We start from the raw sequence: 23,996 nt of genomic DNA on the forward strand, positions 1-23,996 counted from the left end.
CCTCCTGTGCTGGGACAGGGCTCAGGGGTCAGTGCAGAGCATGCTGTGCACATGCAGAGTGTCTGTCAGCTGCATCCCTGCCCTCCCTGCAGGGACAGCTCTTCTCCTTGCTCTCTTCAGGAGTGGGGACAGGAGGAACAGAGACACACCTTGGAGCCAAACACCACCAGTGTTTCCTGCAGAGCTGCAAGTGCTCAACAGCCAAATGGGAAATCATTCCCTGGCACTCTGCCCACAGCTTGGCACTTGTGGGCAGAGAAACTGGGAGGTTTCAGCGCACAAATCTGACAATTCCCCAGTCCCCAGCTATGCTCCAGGTCTGGAAGCTGGAGGGGACCTTCAGTCACAGCAGTTGCTGTTCTTGCTCCCTGGGGACATCTTCACCCTCCTCCTGCAGCTCCACCTGAGACCCACATGCCCATTTCTTCCATCAGTTTAGCTTTCAAGGAGCATTTGACAACCACAAACCTCAAACCCAAGCTCCTGAGGATCCTCTGAGCTTGGGCACCTCACTGTGTGTTATTGCCTCACTCCACTGGGGCAAAGGAACACAGACATCAATTTGTCTGTCAGTGTTTTTCATTGAGAAGCAGTCATGGATTTATTTATGCATGGTGCCTGCACCAAGTGACATTAATTTCCATCTAAGCTCATCAATTGAAAAATGACTGGTTTCCTTCTCTCAGCCACAGTTAGGATCAATTATCATACACTGATTAAGTGGCTTGTTTATTACAAGATTTAAACTGAAGCTGCATTTTAGGTCTTTAAACTTTTTCTTCCTTAACATTAAAGAATTTAAAAAAAATAAGTCCTACTAATTCAGTGATTTGCTTTTCAGCTCATGAGAGGCCAATTACTTTACAGTAAAGTTATGGTAATTGAAAAAATATTAACATTAATGGAGTTGTTTTGACTGTGCAGATGAGAAAGAAAAGCTTGGGCTGTCAAAGACCCTCCTCCACACAGGCTGGGAGCCACTTCTCACAGAGAAGCTCCCTCAGAATGAGTTTCTTCCCTACAGCTTCCAGAAGAATGGGCAGCACTGGAAAAAAATCCAAAGTTCCACATGTACAGTAATTGGCAGCTTTAACACTGAGCAAGGACTTTCACTCATTATCCTCTTCTGATCCAGATGAGATTCCAACAACATTCCTCACCTAGGCTGTGCTTGTTCTGCCACCCTAAGGACAGGAACACCTCCCTGGCCCTGGAATGACAGGTAACAGTGTGAATGGGGTGACAAACCATTCCCAGTACCTCCTCCTCCTCCTGGGACTCGTTCAGGGGGCCATTCCGGGTCTCCTGGAAGAGGATTTTCTTCATTTTCCGGTACTGCAGGTTGTCCAGCTCCCTCACTGCATCCTTGGTCCTCTGGATCAGGTCTAGGAGCACCCTGGGTGGCCTCTCCCGGCGGACAAAATCGTGCTAGGGAAAAGGAGACAGAACTGGGGTCACTCTGGGGTCCAGCTGGGACAGTGGGGTCTTGTTAAAGGAGACAGAAATCTCACTGGGGTGAGCTCTGGGGTTCAATGGGACCAGGGGGGGACTTGTTAAAGGAGACAGAACACTTCACTGAAGACTCTGGGGTTCATCTGGGACAGTGGGGGACTTCTCAGACCCCTGAAGTGACACTTCCTGTCCTTGCAATTTATCTGTTCATATTCAGTAACTGGTAATAGCCTTTCTGAAAGGCTCCACACACACTGAGCTCCTGCTAGGGTCAGGTTTTCTGAGCTCTCCAGGCTGCACAGATGATTTGTGCCTTCCTGAGTGGGTTCACTCAAAACACACAAGGTGACACTTCAAAACTTGGAGGCACAGGAATGAACAAAATGCATCCAGAAGAAACAAGAATCAACCTGCAAAGATTTATCCTGTATCCATTATTCCAATTCACACATAAAACCAGCAAGGAGACCACATAGTTTATCTATACCTAAAACTTTTGTAGCCAGAGCTGAAATCAAATCAGGCTCTTGACAACTCCTGCACAGGTTTTAAGAGCAGACTTAATAAATTCCTTAAAGGTATTTAGGAACATGATTAAAGCCTCTTCTCTGATTTATCAGACACATTCTCCTGAACTGTACAGCTGGCAGTGGATGTAAAAGTCTCCAGCTTTCCCATTTAACCTTGGCTAAAGGAGACAACCTGAGTGAACACTTGCCAATGCTTTTATGGGATCCCTACAGCTGGGTGTGCTGCTTAGTAGCTCCCAAGAGGGATGGCTTTAGGGCACAAACATCCTCTGCATGCTTGTAGAAAAAAACAGAAAAATGGTGAAAACAGAAAAACTGGCAATGGAAAAAAAAAAGGTGAAAATGAGTTGTTCTCTGCTGCACATTGCAAATCCACAAGGGGCTTTTGTTGGAGCCTCAACAGCTGGACCCACCTGCAAGGAAATTCTCAGGAGGGGCAGCTCTGCCTGCTCAGCCTCCCAGCTCTCCTGTGGGCTCACTCAGGAGTGAGAACTCATCCCTGGAGCTGGAGTGAGCAGCACATGGAGCCCCAGCCACCCTAAAACAGGAGCCTTCAAAAAAAGGGCTGAAAGGATGAGCTAATCATCTTTTAATGATTTGTAAATAAACAAGGAAAGCATCACGCCACAAGCTGATTTCTCGTTTTTAATTGAATTCAAACTGCTGTGCATTTGAGTTTTGCTACTGGGGACAGCCAGTCATTTCAGTACCCAATTTTGCTTGTAGTGATGGTGTTTATTTTTGAATCAGAGCTAAAAGTTCTTAACATCATTTCACACAGAAACAAAATGAATCATTTCTGCTCCTCAGTGCAGATAACCACCATTTATTTCTCTGTGAACAGTAACAATCTGCAGCTTATTTATGATGAGGGAAAAAAGGAACCCATTTTTATCTCATTGTAGATCATTTTTAGAAAGCAGCAAAGCATTTGGAACCATGATCCTGAACCTAAATCCATTCTATGTGAGCACTCAAATATTAAAATGTCACCATGTGATAAGCATAGGGCAGACACAAATATAAATAAAATATAAATATAAAATATGGAATAGACAGGATTTCACACTCAGATCTCAGCTTTAATTGTTTGTAGAGACTCCAATCTAAGGTATTCCTGAAATTACATCCTTCAATGAACTCAGCCTGTTCCTAGAGAGCAGCAAGGCTGCCAATCCCCAGGAATGAATCATTCCAAAACTCACAACATAAACCTATTAGCTGGTCAGGGTGCTACAAGTAGAATCAGGGAACAAAACATTGATTATTTACCACAGCACAGATGTACAACAGGAAATAAAAAAATACACCAGGTGCCAAAGGGAGCACAAACAGCTCCTTCATCATTTACCTGGAGAGGTCATTGGCAGCCAGAGGGAGAGCAGGGCTAATAATCAACTTTAAAGAGAGACAATACTTAAAAGAAAAGCCTGATGGAAAAGGGGCTGGACAGGATTTCACATCCCCCTACCTTCTAATGGAAGGCTGCTCCTGAATTTCCCAAAAGCAAAGCCCTTGGAGCTGTAAACAGTTCCTCTATTTCCCAGGTAAACTGAAACCAAATGACTGAAACTGGAACTGATTCATGATTCACTGACAAACCCTTGGCAAACTCTGCACACATCACTCCAGGTCCCCCTCCTACAGGCTCTCAGCAATCAGGGACCTGTAAAAACTCCTTCCAAAGTGATCCAGTTATTTCCAAAATGAGTTTAATTAATTGGGTTCAGTATAGAAACCATTAAAAGGATTTAAACAACTTTTGGGTCTGGTGGTTTGATTAGGGGAGGAAGTCAGCCTTGGCCTATCCCCTCAAAGCTATTTTTAATTGCTAAGTGTGATGCATGAATGGAGGGAAAAAGAAAACAAAAAAAATCAAAGAGTGGATTTTTGTAAGGGCAAATACTTGTTCACCATCTTTATAATTATTTTGGTAGACAAACAGATTTCCCCCCAGATTTCTGGAAAAGATTTGATAAATTACCCGTAACAAATCTGTTGATGATGGCCTTTCCTGAGGTATTTTCTGTAAGCAGTAATCAACAAATCCCCTAAAGGAGTCTGACCTGCAAAAATCAAAAAATAAAATAAAATAAAATTTTAAAAATATAAATTAAAAAAGAAGCTCAGGATCTGGAATATATTCAAACTTATCAGTGAGAAGCAAAAGGAAGTTGACTGATTTGTTCTTAAGTTCTAAGGCAGAGAAAGTAACTGGGTTTTTCCAAATTCCAAGTTGATCTCATCAATTCTTTCCCAATTAAAGGCTGTTGAAACAACATGGACACACAACTATCCCCAAGCACAAACTGAAAACCAAGTGAGAACTACACGTACCAGTCACTATTTCTGATTTTACTTCAACTGCTTAAAAACAAAGGACAGTGGAATTATTGGGAACTCCAGAAATGCACTCACTGATCTCTGGGAGGTTACACAGGGAACCCTGCCTCAATGCTCAGTTCAACACTTGAGGCTTTATTTGAGGTTTTATCCCAGCTGGAAAGAAGGAAACTGATTTTTCTGGTGCCACTGGACTCAAAAGGAGCACAAAAGGCACCTTGGTGACTCCAAGAGAGCAAACAGGGCACCGTAAACAAGGGCTTGCAGTCCAGAACTGTTTATCCACAGCTGCCTCTGCTCTGCACTGCAAATCCTGCACAGAACGTGGGAACCACACTGCAGGCAGCAGAGCAAGCCCCTGGAACCCTGAAAAATGGGCAAAACAGAGAGGATGAAATCAGGAAACTGGAGTGGTCTTGATACAATGATCCGCAATTAAATAGTTTTGCTGCTCAAATGGCCAGCAGAGAAATGAGGGAACTCCACAGCTCAGCAGGAGCTTTTGTTTCAAGCCTTGTGCAGATTCTGCCAAGCATCATCCAACAGCAACATTCCCAATCCTGGGTACAGGAAACAGGGCAAGCTTTGCTCCCACAGAATAACCAAGTGTTCTTGTATCCAAGCTCAGATTCTGGAACAAGCCTGGAGCACAGGGAGCATTCACTGGCCATAGAGCTCTCAGGGCTTCTGGAGTCCTCCACTGACAAAAATATCCAATTACCTCCACATTTTCCTCCCTTTCTCCACATTTCAGCTGCACAGCAATGCTAACAACTCTTCTGCCAAGAGATCTTTGGGAGCTGGAAACTTTGCTGATGCTCAGCCATGGCTGGTTTAACACATCTGAGAGTATTTTAATTCCTACAGCAGCTACACCTCAGGATTAACACCTCCACACTTTCAGATTGTAGAACAGCCAGAGTGACAGAAGGTCAGAATTGAGCAAGCATACACAAATCAGTGCACTGCAGCAAACATGTTCATTGTCAGGCCTGAACTGTGCAGTGTCACAGGGCATTTTCAGGGAAATAAACAACAAAAATCAGCTGTTAATGGTTCTCTTACCATTCATTTGATTGTAACCTAGGGGAATCGTTCTGGGCTATGTGATATAAGGCACTCATTGCATTCATGTTGAAAAGTGGAGGCTTCCTTTCAGCTGGAAAGAGAAAAGAACAGAAAGGTGTGATAAAGCTGTCTGGAAAGAAAGGAGAAATGTGTGGAAGTATGAGCAGGGTATCGCTGCTAAATCAATACCCAGTGCTGTTCTCATCACACTTAGGCCAATTATTTTAATATTCCAAGTTAGACCAGGACACCCACTCAAGGAAAGCTGCTGTTCACTTGGAAAGAGATGACAAAATCCAAAGAGAGCAGGATACAAATTATAAGGAAGAGTTTGCAGTAAATTTTACTTTAACTGCAACATCTCACACCTGATCTGCTGTGGCAAAACCAGCTGAAACTGAGTAAAACTAATCTCAGGCACAGTTCAGGGTCAGGACATGCTGTGTCAGTCCCCACAGATGTTGGATGCACTGCTGGAACATGTGGATTACAGGAAAAAGTGTCACTGCAAGGGGGGCAGGTTACCCAATTCACCTGCCAGACGTGCCATGAACTCCCTCTCACTGAAATCCTTCCCAGTCCTTGCCCCCAGAGGGCCCCTGGCCAGCAGCCCCTGGCCTCTCAGGAGGGCAGAACTCTCAGTTCTCGGGGAGGCTGGTTCTCCCCAGGGTCAGTGGTGCCAGGATTTCTCAGTTCTTTCAGGCCAGAGCCTTTGCCACATCTGCTTTTCCTTAATCACTACTCACTTCAGCTACACCAGGAATTAAGACATCAGCATTCAAAGAAAGCCAAGTGCTGCTTAGATCTCCCCCCTCTGCTGCCTGAGCTCAGGTACACACAGGGAACCATTCAAAGTTTGAAGTTTAAAAAAGTTTCATGCTTCTCAAAAGGGTATTTTTAAGGAAAGCAAATCCATCATCTTTAGGGTTCCTGAGTCCAAAGCTCCACAGAAATGCTGGTACCAAGACTGTGTCTACAGAGGGTTGCAGAGTCTCTCCTGCTGCTGTGATTTACTCCTTGGGAGGCTGTGAAACACCTGAACTCCACACAAACAAAAATCATTGGTCATGCACAACAATAGAAGCCTAAAACTTGTAATTCTGGCATTCTTTATGTCAAAATACAGACTGTGTCAGCATGCTGGCACATGAAATACAGCCATGTTAGTTACTGGTTATCTACACCATCTCAATTCTGGAGACAGCACTTCTGCACATCCCCCTCTTTGTTATCTCACACATTTCTGCTGATTAAACATTCACCAATGACATTGTCAGTGAACTCACCCACACAATAAGTTATTGGTGTACTGCTGTTAAATAGAATCCATATCAAGACTGATTTTTGAAAATAATCTACTCAGCACATGCAGTGTCAATATTCAAACTTGAAACACACACTTAGAGCCTGCTCTGTGTACCTGCCATCACATCCACCTCTGCTCCAGGCTCTGTGGATGTGCATCATTTGCCCTCTGAAGTGCAAACCCTTTTCTTCTCTTCCCATAAAGAACCTGTCCACGATGATTCATGGCACAAACTTTTCAGCTGAGGCTGAAGACTTTTGTTTCAGAGAGCAGGGAAGTAAGAAGAATTGCAAATTAAATGCAGGTCCCTTCTGACACACCATCCTTAGGACACCAGTTCCCTTGGCACAACAGCTCGGACAACTTTCTCAGAGTGCAGCTTGGAAAACACAGATGACAAACCATGGCTTCCTCTCACTCAAGAACAAAATGCTCTGGCTCTCCAGGGAATAACTGAGCACACCAGACTAACATGGAAGCACAGTGCATCAGTGATTTGCCAGCAGAAAAAGATTGAACTCAACCGTCAGGGTGCTCCAATTCATTTTAAAGGGGAGAACTGATGAGGAATAAGGATTTTCCCTTTTTGCAGGAGTTCCTAACACACTGCAGAGTTAATTACCCATCTCAGCTGTGTGTTCACTCACCTAACTCGATGCATGTGATCCCCAGAGACCAAACATCCACCTTGCCATCGTACTGCCCCTCGTCCATCGCCAGGATCACCTCTGGTGCCATCCTGCCAAGCACAGAGCAAAGGCTGAGTCAGGGACACACAGGGACACTCCAGGGACATCACCTGAGGTGGCTCCAGCCCCTTGAGCAGAGGCACAGGCCAGGAGAGACAGCAGGGGGATGAGGAAGAGTGTGCTGGAATGGAACAGGCACTGACCACAGCAGAAACTTGTTAGAGGAGGGGGGAGAAGCAAAAGAGGAAAGGGAGAAAGAAAAAAGAGGAATGGGGGGGGAAAAGTGAAAGAGGAAAGAGGGGAGAAAAGAACAGGAAAGGGGGGGGAAAAAAAGGGGGAAAGGGGGAGAAAAAAGAAGGGGAAAGGGGGAGAAAAAAGAAGGGGGAAAGGGGGAGAAAAAAGAAGGGGGAAAGGGGGGAGAGAAAAGAAGGGGGAAAGGGGGGAGAGAAAAGAAGGGGGAAAGGGGGGAGAGAAAAGAAGGGGGAAAGGGGGGAGAGAAAAGAAGGGGGAAAGGGGGGAAAAGCGAAAGAGGAAAGAGGGAGAGGAAAGAAGGGGGAAAAAGGGGAAGAAAAAAAGGAAGGGGGGAAAGTGAAAGGGGAAAGAGGGGAAAAAACAACAGGAAAGGGGGGGGGAAAAAAGGGGGAAAGAGGAGAAGAAAAGATGAATGGGGAAAAAAGCAAAAGAGGAAAGGGGGGAGAAAAGAAAGGGGGGGAGGAAAAAAGGGGAAAAGGGAGGAGGAAAAAAGGGAGGAGGAAAAAAGGGGAAAAGGGAGGAGGAAAAAAGGGGAAAAGGGAGGAGGAAAAAAGGGTCAACCCAATCATCTTCCTGTTAGCAGAGTACACTGGCACATGGGAGACCCCCCTATTTCCAAAGGCATTATAGCTGCAGGTTGACAGCAAGGGCTGGGAGAGCTTTAGAGGCACCCCCTGCACCCTCCCCCAGGCTGCCCCTTGGCACACCAGGAGCATTTCCAGCAGACAAATGCAGCCTGTGGGTGCAGCCATGAATGGAACAGGGAAACTGGCAGCAGTGGTGTTCCAGGATAAAGGGATGAAATGGGGACAGAGAAGCAGCAGGCCCAGCCTGCAAAAATTCAGCCTCTTAAATTGTGTTCTTCCAAAAAAAGGCTTCCTGCCAAACGGCCTCATTCCAAGGCTGGGCCATGGTGACCTCCCAGCACTGCCTGGGGCCTCTGCCACAAAATCAATGGAGCATGGAGCTGTGCTGGTCCTCAGTGCTGGGAATGCCAAGGAACTCGGGTGACCCTTCAGCAATTCCTTCAGAACAGGACTGAAGTAGCTGTGTGACTTCCAGTCAGACCAACAGGATCCCCTCTCTCCATGAATGCCTCAGTGCCATCACCTGGGGCAAGTGTGAGGTATTTTTAATCCCCTTTCTCCATGAATGCCTCACTCATGAATGCCTCAGTGCCATCACCTGGGGCAAGTGTGAGGTATTTTTAAGCCAATGGCACTGCAAGAGTGGAGCCATTTCCAAGCACTGCACAGCCCAAACCTCTCCTTATGGACCCTGAGCAAGGACAGACTTCCTGAAGATCTGGACAGAGGGATGTCAGGTAAAGTGCTTGGCCAATGAAGATTTTACCCAGGAATTGTTATTGAATTGTGAAGCTCTGGAAAGGGAAGGGAGCAGTTCTATGAAGGACTAAAGCACTGCAGGCTTCACTCACCAGTAAGGCGTTCCCACAAAAGAGTTGGCAGGAGACACTATAGATGCAGACCCAAAATCAGCAAGTTTCACTTGACCTGGTTCTGTTAGAAGAATATTTCCAGCTTTAATATCCCTTTAAGAGAGAGAAAAAAAAAAGAGGAAAAAGAAGTAATTCAGCATGATGCAAACTTTGGTGAGATGCCTTTGTCTGCAATTTGTAATGCTGGGACAGGACAGAGAGGAATTCACTGAGAGTGTTTCAGCAGCAAGCCCAGAGTAGCCTCTGTTCCCCCATTCCCTGGGCAGCACTGCTTCAAAAGTAATATATGGAATATTTCACCCACAGGTGCTACATCCCAACACTTCTGCTGCAGGACAAGTGCTGAAGTTTTGTGTGTGCAAGAACGAACACCTCAAAAGTACAAGAGAGCGAGCACAGGTTGTCCCCTTCACTGTCACCTTCCCTGGAAAACAGCCAAAGGGATGGAGCACCTCTCCCACAAGGAAAGGCTGAAAGAACTGGAATTGTTCAGCCTGGAAAAAAGAAGGCTTCGGGGTGACCTAATTGTAGCCTTTCAGCACCTGAAGGGAGCCTACAAGAAAGATGGAGAGGGATTTATTCCCTGTTTACAAGGGATGGAGGGACAGGACACAAGGAATGACTTCCTATTGACAGAGAGCAGGGTTAGATGGACAATTATGAAGGAATCCTTCCCTATAAGGGTGATAAGACCCTGGCACAGGGTGCCCAGAGAAGCTGTGGCTGCTCCTGGATCCCTGGAAGTGTTCTGGACAGGGCTTGGAGCCACCAGGGACAGTGGAAGGTGTCCCTGCCATGGATGGGGTGGCACTGGAAGAACTTTAAAGTCCCTTCCAAACCAAACCATGCTGTGATTCTGTACCATGGCTCAACAGCCACATCAGGTATCAACAACATATCTGCCAGCTTTGAATTAAATAATTATTTAATTATTATAGAAATAGTTAAATAATTTAACAATAATGTTATAATAATTTGATACTTTAATAATAATGTTAATTTAATAATTTAAGAATAATTTAACAATCATTTTAACTGCCATTAAATAATAAAAAATGCCTGCCATTAAATAATAAAACCCCAAGAATTCCCTCTTTTCCCAGCCCCGGCGCCACGCGCGATCAGCCGCGCGGGGGCTGCAGCGCCGCTCCCTCGCCACCAGGTGGCGCCCCCGCGCCAGGTCCCCGTGCGGGGCCGGACCCGCGGGACCCAAGCCCAAAATGGGGTCCCCGACCCCAAAATCGCGTCCCCGACCCCAAAATCCTCCCCGTTCTCCCTCGGCCTCGCCGTTCCCACAGGCAGAGGAAGCTCTCGGTGGGGCTGTGGCAGCAGCACGGCGCTGCTCCCCGCCCAGGCAGGGCTCGCCCTCCCGCCTGTCCCCTTCTGTCGCAGCAGCCACAGAAGCAGGGATGTGTCGCTGCTGCTCATTTCTGGGTGAGCAGATTGAGCTCCCCAGCTCAGCAGGGAAAAGCTGGAATAGCCTCTGTACCCTTTGGATGAAATCCAGGTCACAGAAGCACAGCATAGCTGGGCTTAGCTGGAGATCACCCAGTGGAACTCCCCTTGAGCAGTGACACAGGAACGTGGCCAGGTGGGTTTGGAATGTCCCCAGACAGGGAAAATCCACACCCTCCCTGGGCAGCTGTTCCAGGGCTCTGCCACCTTCCATGGAAAAGTGCTTGGAATTCTCCTCAGGTAGTTTTATCCTCGACTTACACTTCAATTACCTAATTGTGATTCCATCACATCTCTGTGACCTCCCTGCTACCAAAAACCAGGCTGTGCAAAGCCAATACAGTTTTACTTATTCACATGTAAATATTAAAAATTATCTAGTCTTAGAAATAGTCTAGCTCAGTGAATTCCAATTTATTTGGCACATTTAGGGTGATATTCTCCTATTAGTGTTCAGTGCAACATTCCTGGGTAGCCTTTGTTACCAGGGTCTGCACAGAACAATTGCCACCAAGGCAGAGAAAATGTTGGTAGAATAACTTTTTCCAGGGTTGGTAGAATAAGTTTCCAAGCAGCTTTGAGACTCCAGGGAGCAGCAGATGGAAGGGCAGCAGCTCCAGCCTCACCTGTGGATCCTACAGTGGGAGTGCAGGTAGGCCAGCCCCTGCAAGGCACCGTGGGTGATGGCAGCAATCTCCACTTCCTGGAGTGGCTTCTTGTGAACTACAGGGGGAAAAAAAAATCAAGAAACTAAAACAAAACAGAAGAAAATAAATGGGATATTTTCCTGAGAAGGTGTGTTTTAAAGAAAGGAATCCCACCAATCTGCTACAAAGAGAAATTAGGGAGGACTTCTTCCCTGTGAGGGAAGAACGCAAACTGTGATCCTGTGATCTTGGCCCCCTAGGAACACTAATTTTTATAAACTTTGGCTTTGATTCCCTATTTTGACTTAGACTCCCCTCTTTCTTTGCAGGTGCTGTTCCAGTGTTGAGGTCGCATCAACCTCCTGCTCTAAAACCCATCTGTAATTATTCCTGAACACTGCAAGGCAAGGACAAAGGTGATCTCTGCAGGATTTTATTATGGATATTCCAAAAACAGGCAGCCTAAAGAGGCACAGATTACAGGAACATACCTGTACACTTTTATACCTTCATTTGACAGAATTAGAATGTGCATGCCAAGTATCTGTAGCACTGGGACAGCCTAAAATTGTTCCTAGAGAATGGAGCATCTGCAAAACTCCACTCCACTCCCATCAAACTCAGGTGGGGAGCACTGGCAAAAAGAGAATCCAAAATATATCAAACTTACCTTCTAACAAATCAGAAGCTGATCCTAAACAGTACTCCATAACCAACTGCAAAAAAAAAAAAGAGATCATCATGCCTTCAAGTATCTCTGGAAGCATTTTGAAATTAAGAAACATCTTTACATTCCAAATTTAAATCACATGGTGGCTTTAACACCCTGATTTAAGGCAAAAAAAAAAAAAAAGTAGTAGGTTTTGTTAGCTTTCCATCAGAAGATGCAAAATTTGACTTTATTTTAGTACTGTTCAAAGCTATTTCAGAGCCTGTGCTGAGGGTTTGAGTGCTGCAGGTCCATCTGCTCCACGTGCCCCTCACTCACCCATGCTGTGTGCTCCTTCAGGTAACAGCCCTTGTACTCTATGGTGTTGGGGTGCTTCAGCTGCTGCAGAAACTTGACTTCTTTGATGATATCCTGCCATTTCTAATGAAAGAACAAAGCAAAAAGTATAAATACATTTCTCTTCTTAGTCCTCTACATCCTTTCATGCACCCCACACAGTCTGAAGAATGACCATAAAATGATTTTACAATATGAAGATGGAAAGTCAGTGTTGCAAAAGCACAGTTGTAAATCAGTTTTCTGGGCCCCTCCTGCACTGGGATACCCCCCCAAGATATATTTAACAGCTTGAGGACTGCCAAAATAATTTTCTTCCTCATTTTAACTGCAATACATTTCACTTAAATGCTGCTGCTTTGCAAATTGAGGTGTTCAGTGGCCTCAAAGTTAGTAAGAAATTACAGAGAGTAGCAGTGAGCTGCTCACCTTCTCTGACATTTGGGAGAAAAAGCAAGGAAAAACGAGTTTAAACCACCCCTGTTTGCTCTTAACAAACAAACACACCCTGCACATCCACACACCAGTCCAAAGGATCAGTGGCTCCAAGTTCCACACAAAAATAAGAGGAACCATAAACACACAACAACTGAAATGAGACTGAGATTAGCAGCTCTTTGCAATTTGACAGAGCCTCAAGAATTTCAGAGAGATGTGCTCCAGTGGCCAGTGTGCTCTTCATAGAATTATTTGTGAAACAAGCCCCATCCAGGCATTCTGAATCCCCACTCGCTTCCTTCCACTGAACTATTTGTCAAAATGTGCATAAACTCATTTTCTCCCTGCAAACCTCCACGATTCCCATGGAAAGGAGCATTAAAAGCTGTCCTGTTGGGGTCAAGCCAGAGCTGCAGCTCATTCCACTGCTCCCATTTCCACATTGCCACAGCTCCTGAATGCACAGCTGCCTTTATTCCCCTCACCTCATTTGTTTGCTTTCCACTGTAGGACATCTTCTTGACTGCCACCACCTCATTAGTGTGGGAATTCGTAGCCTGGAGTAGGGAAAGAGAAACATTGAAAAAAGCAAGAAATAGATTGAAAAAATTTTCATTTTTCCCTCCTCTCCACGGAGGGAGCTGTGCCTGTGGCAAATGAAGGTTTTTCTTCTCCTATATCCTTGCAAGCTCCTGCATATCAGAGACATCTTCCTCAGGATGTGATTTACCACACAACTGTTAGGAGACTTTCCCCTGATTTTATCTGGCCATATCCACTGTTCCTTCCTCAGAATTTGTGCTACTTCTCTATTGATAAGTAAAAGGCCCAATATTGCACCTACTGAGAACCCTCAAAACACAGTTTTACTGGAATTACAGTAGAAGCAGTTTTAGGTGAACCTCTGGCAAAATGTTTGCCAAAGAAACAAATAAAGAGGTGTATCAAAATCCCATGATTTCATCCAAAAACTCCATACAACACCGACATTCTTAAACAGTTATTTCAATTTCCAGCTTCAAGAAGATGATTCAACCCGGAATTTATCTAAATTTAAAAGCTTTCCTTTCACTGCACTAGACCTTAGTTTTGCAATGAAGATTATGCAGCCATCAAAATTCTACTTTTCTGCTTGGATGATGCAGGGATGGTAATTAGAGGCTAAAAACTCAGGTTTGGAAAGATCTCTCCTTGCCTGGACTGGCACTGCCCTCATTTCTGCTTGTTAAGGGTAAAAAACATCAAGCTTTTGGTCTTAAAACAGCTGCTGAAATCTCTGTACCTCCAACCATTTTTGAGACCAAAAAAAAAAAAAAATTAGTGACAGTTAAAAGCTTAAACTATAATAGGAGCTAAATGTGGTAAATCCTCCTTTCAAGTAATGTATTAACTAATGACATTTTTTGAGGCATGTGGGGACTTCAAAGAAAAACTGTGTTGAGTGAAGCAGTGGGGCAGAGGAATTACTGAAGGGAGGTGACACAGGCCCCTCACAGCTCAAATGAGGCAGAGAAAGCTGAAAATGAATAACTCTGGGATAAGGCCAAGCCCTTCCCCAGCACTTGCCACCCTGCTTCAGCAGAGAGGAGATCAAGAGTGTTTTACTCAGGTGTATTAATGCTTTCTCTCTGCCTGTCTCATCCATTCCAAGCAGCTCCAGCTGCCCATGGTGTCTGTCCTTCCAGCTGATTTGTCACTGCAGGACACACTGCCACCTTCCCAGAGCTGGGGGAAGTTCTGGCTGCTCCAAGAGCTTGGGATGCTCCTGGCTGAGACAATTCCAGGGCTGTGTGAGCACACCTGGGGAACAGTCATGTGCTGAGGCCTGTTTGAGATGATACCTTGAGAAATTCTATTGTTATCCCTCTAAATACACATGAAATACTTATATGACATAAAATTTAAGGCTCCTCTCCTTAAACCAGTTCCACCAACACCTCCATCACTTCACACAACTCCAAACAGTGAATTGGAATGCTTAAAAGAGCTTATATTAGCTTATAACAATAGCTGGATGTGTCAGGGATCTTATCTTAATACTTTACTGTCTGATACTCAGAAACCCAGCTCCAGTGAACCTGATCCTCCTGAGTGGCTGACCATGGTTCCAACAGCTTTAATTTGGCTTTAACTGATTTTTTTCAATATTGATTCTACTTCAGTCTCACTAATGCCAACTGGATTATAATTATTTTCAATTCCAGCATTTTGGATTTGGCTTTGTTTGATACCAACTGTAAAAGCACCATTTTTCTCATTTCCAGATTAAATTCTCTTGCCTGTATCAATGAATGCCATACATCCTTCCTGTATGAATTCCCATTCCTCTGAGGACTCTCTCTTAGCTTTTGCCATAAAGGAAATTGTAGAGATTTCCAAGTATCTTGAAATTCCAGTTTGGCAAATTAATTTTCAGCTGTTTAAATTCAACTTTTAGCATAAAAACACCATCTACTTGACCTGGATAGTTGGGTGCACTATTAAGACTATAGTGAACTGCTGCTATAAATATGTGGCATTCACATTCTCTGAAAAAATCCCTTTGCCCAGGATCTTTCTCCTGGGAAGCTGAGAAACCCCAGAGAAAAGGAAAACAGTTTTTATCTCATTTGTTTCTCCTGTGTTGTGCTCATGTGGAATGTGTTTGGAGATTGTTTACCCACAGGTGATTGTTCCATTGGATTCTGCTGTGAGTTGGTTTCACTCTTTGGCCAATCACGGCCAGGCTGTGTCAGGACTCTGGAAAGAGTCAGGAGTTTTCATTATTATCTTTTTAGCCTTCTGTAAGTGTCCTTTCTGTATTCTTTAGCATAGTATAGTATTCTTTAATATAATATAGTATCAAAAGTAATAAATTAGCCTTCTGAGAACATGGAGTCAGATTCACCATTCTTCCCTGCCACAGGGATCCCTGTAAGTACAATATAAATACAGCTGGAACATTCAAGAGCTCAGGAATGGTTTAGAAACACTTCTTTTTGAGATGTGTTATCACAAAAGCAATGCACACACAGCACTAAAAACTCAAGGAACATCTCCTTCTACAAATGCTCAAAAGCCTCCAAAACATCACTTGAAATTATTCTGTTCTCCAAAAAAAGAACCGACTCTACTTACAAAGTAAACTGCTCCAAAGCTTCCATGTCCAATTTCATGCAAACCCACGAAGATTTCCTCAGGATCATCTTTGTAGAAGAGGTCAGCAATCTCTGGGTCCTTTGGCACCCCTTTGCGCATGGTGAAGCGTGTCAGGAACTGCTCTGTGCTCTCCAGTCCCAGCCAATTCCTTCCCTCATCGACAAAGCCCTTTGCAGACAGCTCTCAGCACCTGCTGGGAAAGTTCATCTTGAATCTGCTTCCCCTGCACGTGGTTGTGTTCACACTTCTCTGACAGCAGCACCAGAGGAAACACTTCCAGCAGCAATAGCCTTCACCATTGCTTCCTCCTCCCAGCTAATTCTTTTTAATTATTAGTCCTATTTAGATAGAGAGATTAAAATGCATTCAGGATACAACAGCTCTTTATCTCACACAGGAAGCAAGTGCTGCAGTGACACTGAAGTCCACTTGAATTCAAGAGTCCTGTTGCTATGCAAAACATCCTGTGACAGGAGTTTGTTATCCTTCACGCCAGGCTCCCAGTGTGTCAGTTTTTAGACTCTCTCTGTTGTTCCTCCTACTTTCCTGGGCTGTTTGCTTTGTTTCTCTACTCCCAGTTGCCAGCTGGTGCTGGTGGAAAAGTCAGCTGCTATTCCACAGCAACACTTTGCAGCCATGTAATTGTTATTTCTCATTTATTTACTCAGAGCTGCATGACAGCCAGCCCTGCTGGATTGTGATTGCTCCCAGCACATGGAATTGCTTTTGAAGAATCCTAAACTCCATCCACGGGGCACATCTTTGCCTCCCTAAATTCTTCCTTAGCACAGAACTGAGCTGCATCTAAATGAAGACTTTCAGTATTCATCCCCAAAATTTTATTTGTGTGGGAGGGAAAAAAAAAAAGGAAGAAACATCCTAATATAAGGAAGTTTTCAATTTCTTAAGAAAACATCTTGAAAAATCTGCATTGACTCATTAAATACTCATATGAAAAGCACTGATGGGGGCCTTTACTCATCTGCTTTTGACAGAAAATGCAGCAGAGGAGCTGCAGCTGAGTCACTTGGAGCAGCTTCCATCAGTCTGGAGGTACTTTCACACCTGTGGTTCAGCACCTCCTTTACTGAGGCCACATTTTGTCTGTGCTCAACAAACTCCTGCAAACACACACCAGGACCTTCAGCTATACCATGATACAAACCAGGGCAACATTTAATGGGATACCAGCTGAAATGTAACAATCAGATGAATTTCAAATTAAAACACACATAGAAAAGGCTTTAGAAGGTTTTGGAGTTCAAGTGCCATCTGGATGAAAGCAGAATTTCGGCCTGGCTGAGGGTCAGTGATGGAGCAAGGAGGAGAGGGGCAGTGAGAGGAGCCCACCTGGATAGCTGTGGCACCAACCATGCTCCGTGGCTCACATTCCTCCCAGCAGCATTGTCCCGTGCTCCCAGCCCTCCAGAATCTCCTACTCTGCAAAGAGAAACAAGGAACTGGATTTAGAAACATCATTCTGAAGTTTTACACCTTATTCTAACACACGAAACCACCGCATCCAGTGGAGGCCAGTGACCACAGGGGAAGCACAAGGAGAACTGGCTGAGAATGCTAATGGGGTGTGTTTAGGTGAGGATAAGCACTTCCTGTGCTCCAAAGCCCTTGGACTATACAGCACTGGAGGACAGAAAACCAGGCAAAGAGGTTAAATGCCAAGTTCTTTGGTTTTTATAAAGACTCTTAAGCTTGCCAGGACACAGGAAGTTCCCTCTCAGACCCTGCTTTTTAGATAATCTATAAAAAGGACAAAACTCAGAAAAATTCCCTGTCCCTGGAAGTGTCCAAGGCCAGGCTGGACAGGGCTTGGAGCACCCTGGGACAGAAGAAGGTGTCCCTGGCCATGGCAGGGAGTGGCACTGGATGGGCTTTAAGGTCCCTTCCAACCCAAACCATGCCATGATTCTGTCACAAGCTGACAAGGCTGTGTCCATTACTTGACTCTCTGAGTTCTGCCTGATGACACAGAAGGTTCCAGGGAAAGCCCTGGAAATCAGGAAATCAAACACTGCTGAATTCCAGCAGGGAGAGGATGAGCAATGAAAAGATGGAAAAGGAGCAGCAGCCAGTGAGCCACACCAGCTGCAATCAGGTCACGGTGAGGGACGTCCCCGCTGCAGCCACCCGCTCCCATGGGTGTGAGGACACCCCCAAAGAGCCACTGCTGTCCCCTCAGGGGACTGGGACACAGGGAGAGCTGGGAATGGCCTGAGCTCATGGAAAATGTTATCCTGTAGCTACATGCACAGCAGAAATGCTTCCAAGTTAAGCATAGTGCAATAGTTACATTGCCAAAATCTGAATTAATAGGCACCTGATTTAATGACACACTAACTCATGCTCTCCTTTATTAGGGAAAAAATAAATGAGCAGAAATCTTTCTGTTAATAGCTAACATTACCAAAAATGTTATTTTTGTTACTTTATCTCACCACAGGCCAATAGTATCAAGCTGTTAAAAGGCTATTTGAAGAGCACCAAAAAAAGGTTCTGCACTGTTTTGCTTTAAAAAAAAATCTCAAATATAAACAAAAGCCAGATGAATGAAATGCTTATTCATTTTCAGCTGATTGGCCTCACCCAAAGGTGCTATATTTACTACAGCCCTGCAGACAGGGCAAAGAATGCAGTATTTCAGGTCTGGCATTCTTCAGCCAACAGAAAAAATCCATCTGGCTTTAAAAAAAATAAAAACAAACTGATGGAGAAAACAGTTTATCCATCTTCAGTCAAATGAACCTCTCTGCCATTAAGAAAGGCTGTGCAGCTCCAGTATTCAAGCTATTTAAAATGGGAGGCTAAAGGTCAACACTTAGAGTTAAGCCCTAAGTAATAATGTCATTTTCCAATTAGGGCAGACACGAGTAGTGAGGCAAGTAAATCTTCCTGGTAAATCTGCTCAGCAGGGCTATTATTGCCCAGTAATGAAAATCAAAAAACTTAGGATGGAAAGTGAATCAAGAGCAACCTGAGTTGTGCTGATTGAACACGATCACAGAGTGATCCACAGCATCCCACAAAGCCTGAGAGCCCTCTGCAGACACCACCACGGCACCAGAGCCACAGTTTGGGTCCTGGCCAGTGTAAAACACCACAGATACACATCACAGCTCTTCATTTGGCTGGCAAGGTCACAAATCTTAACAACACAACTCTCCTCTAGATATGGAGGCTGAAATAGAAATGGTTTAAATCAAGGCAGAGCAGTCTAAGAGTTGAGAAAAAAAAACACTCAAGGTCAAGGTATGGCAAATTTGAACAGGTCCTTTTCATTACCAGGTCATTTTCATTTACAAGTGCTGAATTAATACACCAAGAAACAATTTCTATTAGAAGCCTGATTTCTGATTTTCATCCTTGTAAAGCAGCATTTGAGACTCTGCATGTCCTGAAGACCTCAAAAGGAAAGATCATTAATCACACTGGCTGTGACTTAGGGGAGTGACAAGTGACTCTAGATTTTGGGGGTTTGGGAGATCAGGATTCTGTTCAGACAGCAAAGTTCCCTCAATGCTAAGCAACCCTCCCATTTAAAAACCATTAATTAACTACTTTTGCTACACAAAGGTTCTCTCCTACCACTTAAAACTTCCAGGTGCTGTATTAACACCAACAAAAAACACTTTAACCTGAATATAAGAACAAAACACAACTGGAAGCATCTTCAAGAGGAGCTAAACTGACATTTCCAAATAATCCATGGATCTAAAATTATGTCAGTCAATGAGATAAACTTGAGAACTCAGAGTGTGTGGCTTGTGAAAAATCAGTTTGAATTGCATCTCACAGCACCATAGGGCTGTTTCAAATGTGCCCAGAAACTCACAAAATTAATTTTAGTTCCTAACTACACCAGGGTACTTCCCAAAACAAGGACAAAGTTTTCCACTCCATGCAGAAAAACAAACTACAGGAAATAGGGTGGACCAGCAGCAGATTCCACTCAGAGGAGGAGCAACATGACATGGCTCATGCACCCATTTTTAGATGCCTATTTTGAGGGGAATAAATTCACACCAGAATTATTTTCCCAAGAATAGCAAGCACAGAGCCCCATTTCATCACTTCAGTCTCTCCAAAACCTGGAACACAACGTAAAGAAGGAAATTCTGAGATAAATTCAGCTGATAATTGAGTAAGAAACCTTTTGAGCTTGAAGTAAGGAAGGTGTTCAAGTTCCCCTGCAGACCCCACCCACAAACTGACATGTTTTTTTTGTTGGTTTGATTTGGGCAGGTTTTGTGTTGTTTTTCAGAAGCTGGAGCTCTTCCCCTTCCCTTTAATTGGTACATATGGCTGGCTGGCCAGGCCAAACACAAACCCTTCATCCTGGCTGATTCCCTCACATGAAGACCACAAGCTTGGATGAACAGCCCATTATTTCAGAGAAGCTTTTTGGAGAACACTCTGGAACCTCCACGTTTTAAGCTGTTCAGTGTCATTTCTTTGATTGTTAAGAATTACTTGTCCAGCTAACTTGATGTAAGTGAACACAACATTTGTGTTTTTTCCAGGCATTTGACTCATTTTAATGCTTAAACCAGGCAGATTCACACACCTAGCACAGAAACTTCAAGACATACAAAAAGCACCTCCACTACAGCCTTTACTTGCTTCAATTAATCACCAATTCCAAGACACTGAGGAAAGATTTCACTCTGGTCTAGAAGCAGCAAGTCCTCTCACGTCCTTCCCTCAGATTTCTGTGAAGCAAAATGATTCACTTGGGATGGAAGTGGAACAGAAGGTACCCAGTGACCTTCAGCAGGAAGGACAAATACTGCTGAGCATTTGGGGCTCTGCAGGTACCAGGGAAGATCCCTGAGGGCACAGAGCAGGAGGAGCAGGCTCAGGACATGGGGACACAGTCTGCCAGGAAGGCTGGACAGACTGACCACAACCACAGCAGCAGCTCCTCCAACACCACCTCTACTGATGGCTTTTCCAAGGAAAAACTCCCCAGAACAGCCAGGTCAACGGCAGCCCCATTCCTACAAACATCTGGGGGCAGCCACAGCTGTTCAGCACCTCCACGAGTGCAGCAATTTCCCTTTGGAGAGCTGGCTCTGCAGTGCACCTGGAATTCCATCCCAGGGCTGTGCTTGGGGGTCAGGGCAGCGCAGAGCTCGTGTGTGCATCAGGTCATGAGGAGTTCACACATTACTCATGCTAATAAAACCCTGAATCACAACTGTTCTGACCCAGGCCACTGCTGCACGCTGCCCCTGGGGGATGAAATCCAGCTAATAACTTGCAGGGCTTGTTGTAGATAAATGCCTTCACAAAAACAGCTTTATTTCCTGATGAGGAGCAGTAGTTTCAAAGGAAATATTCAGTTTATACTTCCCCTATGACCACCATTTCTACAGCAAAAGACAATAAACTCATTAAAAATTAAAATAAGACAACCTTATTTTAAAATAATTTTAAAAAAATAAAATCAGTGGGCTTAAATTCAAGAAACAACCAGTTTTAGTCATCAGGAATGTTTCAACAAGTATGAAATCAAGCCACAGGCCAGCCCTCCCCAAAGGAATAGTCCCAGTTGTGCTCTGAAATTCCATTGCTTTGCTAAATATGTATAATCACAGCTACCCCAGATCATGGGGTACAGCCTGGGCTTCAGTTTAAAAGTCAAACAGCATCATTCTCACAACAGACATGTAATGAAAAAGCAAGAGGGACTGGGTGTAGCTTCCCAATAGTTTAATTTAAAACAATTTAATGAAATATGTATGCCCTTGTTAAGTTTAAGGGTAATTAACATGTCTTGGATTAGAACCTGTATTTTACCATAAAATCTAGAGAGCATTGTTAGAGTTTCTCAGGTTTATTTAACAAGATTAAACACTTTCAGTCATGAAATAAACCTTGCCTAATTAAAAATAAAGGGAAGAAAAAAGGCTTCCTGCTCCCAGCAACAACATTTCATAATATTTCATCATGGCACACTTGAAATAATTCAGCAGTACATCTGGAAGGGAGGAAAGATCTGGGAATCATTTTAAACCCTAACATACATAAGCTCAAGTAGCATCATACACAGAAATACAAATTTCATCAGATCTTCTCACCAAAACATCTCTAAAAAGCATCACAGATGGGTCATGAAATTGAGAAAATTGCCTCCCTATTTTCATCATCTTTTATTTTCTCTTGAATGTTTTTATCAGGCTCTTCATCATGTTGCTTAAAACTCCAGACCATTATAAATTGATGAGTATTATGCTGTGTGTGCTACTCAGAGGCACAAATAAGTCATTGGATTTGTTTGTGGAAGCCTCAAGAGACACCAGCACACTCAGAGTTTCCTACCTATTAATGTAATGGCTTCCAAAGAGCTGCATCCATTTTGTGGTTTAAAGCTATTTTTAGGTACTTTTAAAAAAGAGTTTATATTTTGACCATCACATAATCAAGAAAAATAAAACAAAAAACCCAACCAGCCACTGACAAATCTATTCCCAGAGCTTTCCAGAGTGTCCAGGGTGATGGTGCAGTGAGATCTGAGCTGCTCCTTCTCACCTGCATCACAGCTCAGAGCTGCAGCATCCCCAGGGACACTGAAGCCACCACAGTGGCCACCAGGTCATTTAAATAGCAAACAAGGCTGAAACCTCATCTCCACCTCCAGTTCAGGTTTTCTTGAAGTGTAAGAAGTGACTGCCACAATAACTCTGAACACAACAGAATTCTCTGTATTTTAAAAGTAGTTTTCTTATCATGACTTAAATGGCCTGGCTTCTGATTTGCCCCTTAAAGGCAGAAACTGCAGGGACTGTTAGATTTAACTGCCTGAGGTGAACATATAATTATGTTACTGGACAGTTACTGTGTGCTAGGCAAGCAAAAGGTGTGCTTTAGGATAGGCACAGGAACATATTTATGTAAAAAAATCCTGTGATGCCATTTGGGGCAAAATGTGATTTCATTATGTAAGTGCAGGGTAGTGAGTGAGTCCTGGTGTAGCTACACAGATTTTGTCATAACATTAGCTGACTTTGAAAAAGGAGTTTTCTATTTTAAAACCCTGTTTATTCTCTTTGTGCAAGAAAACATAAACTCAGGTACTGATTTTCTGGCAGCTGCACCACAGTAAAAGTGGCCAGAAGGAATCATGCAGGAGGTCCTTACACAAAATAAGGAAACAGACACAGGCTGTGTGCATGAAGGAGGAAAAGAAAGGACATTCCCTGGTCATGCAGGGTGAGAACACCTCTCACAACAAACCAAATTGTAGGTTTTAAACTTTTTTCTTCTCTTTCAAGGGACAAGGGAAAGTACATGTGAAGCATATTCTTCATGATTCTAAGAAAATCCGTGAATCTTCACCATGACTGACTACTAATAAAAGTATTAATAAACAACAAGTGTTAATAAAACCCTCACATAACAACCCCAAACCTCAACCACTTTTACAGAAGGTGAGTTGCACAGTGCTGTGGATGCTGTTCCTGCTCTCCATGGATAAAATGGAAATGTTTCCTCCTCCTGCCCTTCTGCAGCTGCTTTATTAAGCAGAGAAAGCCACAGCATTCCAACACATTTCCACAACATTCCCAAGCTGGCTTTCCACAATTCCATGATATATATCCCCCAAGACATCTCCTTTTCACTGTGTTACAGTTCCCCCTTTCTTTGCCCCCTGAATCTCTCCCTGCTACAGCTTCTCCTTTCTGAGCCCTCCTTCCTTCCTGCCTGCTCTGTGCCAGGCAGAGATAACAATTGAGGAAACAGCCTTTGGGACTGCTTCACTTGATCATTTCTGCTGCTCCTGCCCTCAGTGACTCTCCAGCACATCCAGCAGCTCTGACCCATTTACAGGCACAGCCATTAACATAAATAACAGGAATTTGTTCCATGCTGGTGTCTGCAGAAATGGCTACACCTGTTCCATTCAGGTGCCAAAGTCTGCTTCTAGTTTAAATTGTTCTAATCAAACAAGAAAAAGCTTATTTGGGAAAACCCAACAAACTCCATTTCACATGGGAATATTATTATTAAAGGATGATAGACTTAGTCTAGCAGGTACCAGCCAAGGAAATGTCAGTCATTAATATTACATGAGTTACCCATGGCTTTCTGAGTTTATTCTTTTATAACCTGCAATTTTTATGGCCATTAATAAAAGACATGGATAGAAGTGAAATATGAGTGGCTAACATCCAAAATCTCCTTATTATCATCTCATA

At 43.9% G+C, this 23,996-nt stretch overlaps 1 protein-coding gene across 1 annotated transcript in view; it reads right to left on the bottom strand.

The window, feature by feature from the left end:
* The window catches only part of TAOK3 (TAO kinase 3), a 44,123-nt gene extending 26,900 nt beyond the window's left edge, over nucleotides 1-17,223 (bottom strand). The window contains exons 1-11 of the mRNA XM_036392891.2: nucleotides 17,134-17,223; nucleotides 15,763-15,973; nucleotides 13,131-13,202; nucleotides 12,190-12,291; nucleotides 11,872-11,917; nucleotides 11,181-11,277; nucleotides 9,079-9,192; nucleotides 7,347-7,438; nucleotides 5,391-5,484; nucleotides 3,967-4,048; nucleotides 1,261-1,428 (exon numbers count right to left, since the gene is read on the bottom strand). Of these exons, the coding sequence (XP_036248784.1) occupies nucleotides 1,261-1,428; nucleotides 3,967-4,048; nucleotides 5,391-5,484; nucleotides 7,347-7,438; nucleotides 9,079-9,192; nucleotides 11,181-11,277; nucleotides 11,872-11,917; nucleotides 12,190-12,291; nucleotides 13,131-13,202; nucleotides 15,763-15,882 (987 nt within the window). The 5' untranslated portion in view covers nucleotides 15,883-15,973; nucleotides 17,134-17,223. The remainder of the gene's footprint in view (nucleotides 1-1,260; nucleotides 1,429-3,966; nucleotides 4,049-5,390; nucleotides 5,485-7,346; nucleotides 7,439-9,078; nucleotides 9,193-11,180; nucleotides 11,278-11,871; nucleotides 11,918-12,189; nucleotides 12,292-13,130; nucleotides 13,203-15,762; nucleotides 15,974-17,133) is intronic.
* Nucleotides 17,224-23,996: the final 6,773 nt, after the last annotated feature.

Source organism: Molothrus ater, chromosome 18 (genome assembly GCF_012460135.2).
Source record: "Molothrus ater isolate BHLD 08-10-18 breed brown headed cowbird chromosome 18, BPBGC_Mater_1.1, whole genome shotgun sequence".
Taxonomy (NCBI): domain Eukaryota; kingdom Metazoa; phylum Chordata; class Aves; order Passeriformes; family Icteridae; genus Molothrus; species Molothrus ater.